Source organism: Cyprinodon variegatus, unplaced genomic scaffold, assembly GCF_000732505.1.
Source record: "Cyprinodon variegatus isolate N-32 unplaced genomic scaffold, C_variegatus-1.0 Scaffold183, whole genome shotgun sequence".
NCBI lineage: Eukaryota > Metazoa > Chordata > Actinopteri > Cyprinodontiformes > Cyprinodontidae > Cyprinodon > Cyprinodon variegatus.
Genome location: NW_015150636.1, coordinates 329,606 through 336,414, shown reverse-complemented (window position 1 = coordinate 336,414; position 6,809 = coordinate 329,606). Strand labels below are relative to the sequence as shown.

The window sequence follows — 6,809 nt, the reverse complement described above, 5'->3', positions numbered from 1 at the left end:
GGACCCCGGTGACCCAAGAACCCAGTGGCACCTCAGGCCAGGCCCCCTGAAAGCAGCTGCCAGGAATAAGCCAGCAACCACGCCAAGCACCACAAATGCAGCGGCAGGCCAAAGGGCCCTCCAGCAGGGGGGGGCAGGACAGGGAGAATGGGCTCCACGCTTAGCGGAGACTTTAGATGTTCTTGGGAGAGGGAGCAGTTCAGACCCCAACCTGACAAGTAAAAAAATATATATACATGCATACCTTTTTGAATGTTATTTTGAATTTAAATGTATTTATGTATTTAAATGTATTTAAAATGTATGTTTTTCCATCAAAATACTCCTGGGCATTGAATGGTGGCACTTTGACCCTTGACAGTAATCAAGCTTCTATTTTTATAAAGGTCGCCTCAAACTAGGCGGATGTTACAATAAACTTTTATTTTGAAAATCCCGCATTGTTGAAGTTTTATAGTAATTAACAAAACGGAAAAGGATACGTTGATTTTTTTTTTTTTACTTTCTCTGTGTAAACACATACATTATACACGTATATAATGTCTATGGTGTAAAACGTGTGTTTTTACTTCGGTAATTTACCTCTAAGATGATACGGTAACATATTTCATAATAAAATAATTTCCTTTCCATGCTTTTACTCTGAAATCAAACCGGAAGAAGAAATGAAACATTAAGTGTGACTTCACTCGTTGGCCAGAAGGGGGCGTGTTGTCAGTTCTTAGCTCGCCTGCCGCTAACTGCAGGCTAAAGTTTCACTTTCTGTAGCTGATGAGTATCCTCTAGCTTGAAGAATTGGCACTTCGGGGGAAACGAAACAAGAACTAGATCCAGATTTTTCGGAGCGACGCAAGGTCACCGATGTACCTCCGCGGTCACTTTCAAGGCTGATATTAACAGTTAGTGTTAAAGTTTCCCCCCCTCCCCTCCGCTGACCGCCTCCTAAAACCGTCGCTTTTCTCAGCTAGCTTTAGCGGCTAGCCACCGCTAGCATGGACAGCGGCGGAAACATGCAGAGTAATGAGGAAAGAAACGCGGAGAAACTGATGGACAACTATTTGAAATCTCAGGGGTTCCATCGGAAGAAGATCGCCAAAGATGGTTCCTGTTTGTTCCGAGCCGTAGCCGAGCAGGTAAGAGGAGGAAATCTGTCAAAACGTTTCATGTCAAGTTGCTCAGTTAGCTTAGTGAGCTCAGGTGAGCTGTGTTTGTTGTTGGATAACAACTTTAAATTCTACTCTCTTCAACCGGGAACAATGTAGCAAACCTCTGCCTGGCTTCATACACACTAAAACCTAACTTATATTTAATATTTAATAAACACTTTGTGTGTGTTTTAGTTGGGACTCATATGAGCTGCAGCCTGTCTGTTTCTAAGTGTTGAACTTTGACCCCTGCCTTCAGGTGCTGCACTGCCAGAGCCTGCATACTGAAGTAAGAGCCAAATGTGTGGAGTTTCTGAAGAAGAACCGGGACAGCTATGAAGCAGTAAGGATCACCTTTCACAAGAATCCACAACATCAGGACACTTTCACTATCAAACCATTTATCACCCTGGCACTGAAGCATGAAGCTGCATCTAAATAAACTAGGCGACTTTATACATTTAATTTCTTTACACCCAAAAAATATCCAGTTTTTCTACAAATTATATATAAATATTGTAAAAACTAAACATTTTAAATGCAGAAATGCTCCCTGATATGTTTAGACGTATTTAAAAGCATATTATCAAATAGCAGAATGGGGTTCATTGAAGGGATCAGAATAAAGAAACATGGAGGTTAAGCTCCTGTCACAGCTTGATGATTTAGACCAGGGATCTTCATCGTTTTCCAGGCCAAGGACCCCCAATCTGATGGCAAGATGGAGCAGGGATCCCCCTAATTATATATATATATATCTATAGTATAAAATTGTGTTATATCAAACTGGTCCTATAGTCACTCTATTACATATGGAGTCATGTAATGACCGTTATTTCTCCCTGGGATTATTAAAGTATTTCTGATTCCTGGTTTATGGGACAGGTGTTGTGAATGAAACGGTGCCCAGCTTGAAAGAGCTCCTGTGTGTCGCTGAATGTGAGCATTGATGACTGAAAGACATCTTCTGCCTCCATTTATCTGTTTACTACGGTCTGTTGAATTCATGTTAATGTGGATTTAAAGACATTTCAGTTATTGGAAAACATTGCAGGGTGGAATGAAAAAAAAAGGTTACGAACCAAAACTTTTGTACCTCCGTTGACCCCTTAGGGGTCACGTACCCCCTGTTGAAGATCTCCGATTTAGACAGCATATGCCTGATGTCCCAGAATCTGCTAAAATGCTGGCATACGCGGAACTTTCTATGTATTTTTTCCAATTTTGGGCATATGCATAGCATATTTATGAGTCCAGAACCTATGACCAAAGACGGCCTAACTTATGCATAAGGCACGGCACCGTAATGGCCATGAAATGTAACAAACCAGTGTCCTCCTGAGGGAGGCAACGATACGCCCGGCCTGCATAAAAAGATTGAGTTGATTGCGGTATTAAACTAGTTCAGGGGTATGCAACCTACGGCTCCGGAGCCACATTTGGCTCTTTGGACCCTCTGTAGCGGCTCTTAATAAAGGCTAAAATGTATATAAAGAGCTAAATAATGCACTAGGAGATAAATACCAGTCTTAAAAGCTTTAATGGTTTTTATACGATGGATAAGGATGAAATTAAAAGAACCGGAAATATGTTTTAGAGCCATTTTTTCTTTTAATTAGCTTGGAATTTATGTGTGTTAAAACTATTTTAAAAACAAAAAAAAAAATCAAACTCTGTTAGTTGTCTAAGATGACAAATAATTTTCTATACCAGATAATAACAAAAAAACAAATAGGTTTTTTTTTTTTTAAAAAGACTTTGTGTCTCCAAACAACTTTTACTTGGTCTGAACTCGGGGAAAAATGGCTCTTTGGATATGAAAGGTTGCAGACCCCTGACCTAGCTGCTGTTTACCACCCACCAGAAAAAAAGAATAAATAATAAAAAATAAAAGAAAGAAGGTTTGCAGCCGCAGCAGATTCAGCGTCATGTCTGCTAAGAAGTTTGTTGGTCTTGGTCGTGGGGAGGATCCATCACACTCAGCTTCACGCTCACCTTATGATGGGGATGAAGTCTGGAGGAGAACTGACAGTTTCCTCCTGTGAACCCACTTTTATACCAAAACGCTGCCATTATACAGTGGCTGTTAGTTAGAAACACCTTCAGCTGTCATCTGGAACGCGTCAAATAAGATAAGATAGAGATAAGTTACACATAAGTTATGCACAAGTTACTCATAGGTTTTGAACAAGCTAGACACCACGACTTATGAGGAACTTAACACTCACAGTATGTTAATGATAGGATAACTTGCCTGTAACTTATGGCCCACGTATGGCATTCGCTGTCATAAAGTCGGGATGTACTCACTGTATGTCGATGTGTGCCAGCATGCTCATAACCTAAATAAAACGTAGTCATAAGCTATCAAACGTAAGCCAGTGTTTTTGCCTGATTTTTCCTACGTCAGGGATGCGCTGGTCTAAATCGTCAAGGTGTGACAGGGGATTTAAAGCGGGTACTTTTCTGACGTGCTGTCTGGGTCCAAATCCTGCAGGAAAATGAAACCAGCAGGAGGATGCACAATGAACCGACTTTGGACCCGAGAGCCTCTGGGTTCCTGATTTCTGGCTAACATGAAGAAAAAGACTGGTTTGTTTAGATTAGATTAGATTAGATTAGATGAGCTTTATTGATCTCACAGCTTGAGAAATTCACTCGTCACATATTGGCATTGAAGTTACAGAAGGTGCAAAGAAGGAGGAAAAAGGTGCATTAAGAATAAGCAATATTTATACAGTATATCCAGATTTAGAAAGAGATGTTTGGACTTGTGCAGAAGTTTCTCCTTCCACACTGTCTCTAATAAGCTACGTCTTTAGTAGTTACCTTAACCTTCTGCCAGATCTTCCACATTATGTCAAATGGTTTAATATTAAACATTTTTATTGGGGAGTGGAGGCCTAGTGGTTAGGGCATAGAGCGGTTCTGAGTTTGAGCCCCACTTCCCTGAGCAAGACCCTTAACCTCACACTGCTCCCTGGGTGCCGCACAATGGCAGCCCACTGCTCCCTAAGGGGGATGGGTTACATGCAGAGGTTACAATGTTTAAATTTTTTGAGAGCTGTACTGAACGAAATTTCATTTTATATACACTCTGTGTAAACAAAGTGAGAATAAATGTCGTCTAAGTCTAATAATCGTTTCTCTTGATAATTACAGCTGTAAGTTTAGTTGGATGTATTCTATTCTCTGTGTAGTGATTCTAACTATTTCCTGTAATTAGAAAAAAATCATAAAATAAATTCTATTGTCATTGAGGTTTGAATAATCAGTTTACATGAATTAACCTTAAAGTCAGTATTTTCTATAAACGGCTTAAATGGTGAATCTGATAGGACCTTAAGGATAAAAGAAGCCATTTTTATTTTCCAAAAATATTTCACTAAAAGATTTATGTAATTTGTATTATATTTCAATAGTTGAAACACAAACCTATAAAATAACCTTACATTTTGCATATCCATTAATTTAGTTTAGCGTATTCGTTAAAAAATAGTTTGAATTGCGTAATAATCAGGCTACCTTTTTACGTTTCCAATAATAAACATAAAGGTATTTGAAATAAAATGGATGATGTAAGGTTTATTTAGTTGTGTGTGTTCAAGTTACCTAAACAAACAAATAAATTAAGATAAATCTTTCATTTTTTGGTGAAATATTTCTGAGTTTCTCCTCTTGCAGGATTTCAGGATGACGGTTTAGTCCAGCAGGTTGGCTGAATGTTGCCAGAGCTGCTGCGCTCCACAAATCAGCGTTTCAAGGCTGCATCTCAGCCGTTTGATTTACTTTATTAAATGACTCGATTCAGCATCAAAGCAGAGCGTCCAGATAGATGTCACGCTGATCTGTGTTTGTACGACCTTCGCACATCAAACACAGGAAGCAGGTGGAAAAGCTACAACCGAAAATCCCTCCAGTCGCACCGTCAGCGACGTTTAATCATATTGACTGATACTAAGTCATATATTCATTCATTTCTATCAATAGTTGATTGATTTATCAGTAATGCACTTATTTCCACGGTCAATATGTCATAAAAATGATCAGCGGGCATCATTAGACAGTAGCTGTGTTTTTTAAAGATCAGCCTTGCTGACAGAGGGCGCTGCTTTAATTTCCCTTCTGCTCAGTAGTTCTTGTTTTTACAGAAATGATGCTTTAGTTTATGTATGAACAGAAAGAAAAGTCTGTTTATTAAAGGTTTGGCAGTTTAAGTTTTACAGATCACCTTTTTTCCAAAAGAAATGCAAAACATCTCATGAACAAACCCTACATTTTGCATAAAAACTGTAACTTTCATTGACTAAACTCTTCATTTTTGTCCATAGAAAATGTTTTTAATGGATTAACACCAGATCCATTACGGAATAAGACAGAATTAAGCTGTTTAGAGTCTGTTTTTTGAAGCAAATATGTTCAGGAATGATTTTAGTAAATCTTGTTGTGGAGATAATTCTGTTAGTTGATGAAGTGAAGATGTTAGTTCTAGCATATGCCTGTTTTTGGGGCCTGTTTTTTGAGCATCTGCTGCTTTTAGAGTCTTTCCAGCAGGAGAAATGTCCCATTAGAAGTTAAGATGTTAGTTTGCATAAAACAGATACATCCGTTATGAATCGTTCCCTTGTTGTTCTAACTGCTTTATGAACTGCAGAGGTTTTTATATGCTGACAGTTTCTCTAGTTTTCTTTCTTCCTCTCTGAGTCTGGCTGCAGCTCAGGTTTAATGTCGGCTCTTCTTTCCAAGCTGTGAGGCGTAACTCGTGTCATCAGGATTTGATCACAACACGAATGGGGCAGAGAGGCCAAAGGTTGAAACGCATCGATACTTTTTACGACTTTAATTGTGTTCCCAGAAGTCAAGTTAAACGTTTTATCGAGTTTCAGTTTCTAAAAACCGCCTGTTTTCCACTTTTGGAGGGCTTTAACAGCAGCTGCACCGATTATTGGTGGAATATTTTAGGATTTAACTATAAAGAGGTCAGAGAGTCCCTTAGAGCATCTTAATGTCTCTTAGTTTGATCAGATTTAAAACACATTTTTGGACAAGAAGGGTTCCTAAAAGACTCCACCTTTCTGTGGAGACAGATCAGAATCTGTCACCATGATGGAAATCAGGACTGAAAATGAAATGTTTGTTTTTATGACCGTAATCTGATCATTGTCCTGGAGAACCGCTTCTGCAGGAATGCTGCTCGGTTTCTCTCAGAGAAGGACTGAGCTGCAGCGTTCAGGGCTCGGCTGCCTTCGCTCTGTTAATCACCTGAGCTTAGTTTCCTGGGAGTTATCCACACTGAATGCTGGGAGTTTGAGTTCTTCAGTGAGCGCCGCCACAGATCTCCTAAAGAGAAATATAACATAATTTTTCTTTTTAGCTTAAACTTTTTATATTTTCTTTATTGTTTTAAGAAACAGTTTTAGTCAATAAATCTGATGGTCTAAAGCACCAAAGCTTGACATTTTATTATAATGATGCAATCAAAGCAGAAAGATGTGCTTATTATTATGTATGGAAGAGGATTAGGGCCAGTGGAAAAAAAAAAGTTAACTGATTTTTTTATTTTATGTCAGTGTAGTATCAGAATTCTGACTTTTTTCTCAGAATTCTGACTTTTTTCTCAGAATTCTGACTTTTTTCTCAGAATTCTGACTTTTTTCTCAGAAT

The 6,809-nt window shown here is 38.7% G+C and overlaps 1 protein-coding gene across 1 annotated transcript in view; it reads left to right on the top strand.

Moving 5' to 3' along the window:
* Positions 1–715: 715 nt before the first annotated feature.
* The window catches only part of otud4 (OTU deubiquitinase 4), a 30,659-nt gene continuing 24,565 nt past the window's right edge, over positions 716–6,809 (top strand). Inside the window, exons 1-2 of the mRNA XM_015378973.1 lie at positions 716–1,133; positions 1,405–1,488. Coding sequence (XP_015234459.1) covers positions 993–1,133; positions 1,405–1,488 — 225 coding nt within the window. The 5' untranslated portion in view covers positions 716–992. The remainder of the gene's footprint in view (positions 1,134–1,404; positions 1,489–6,809) is intronic.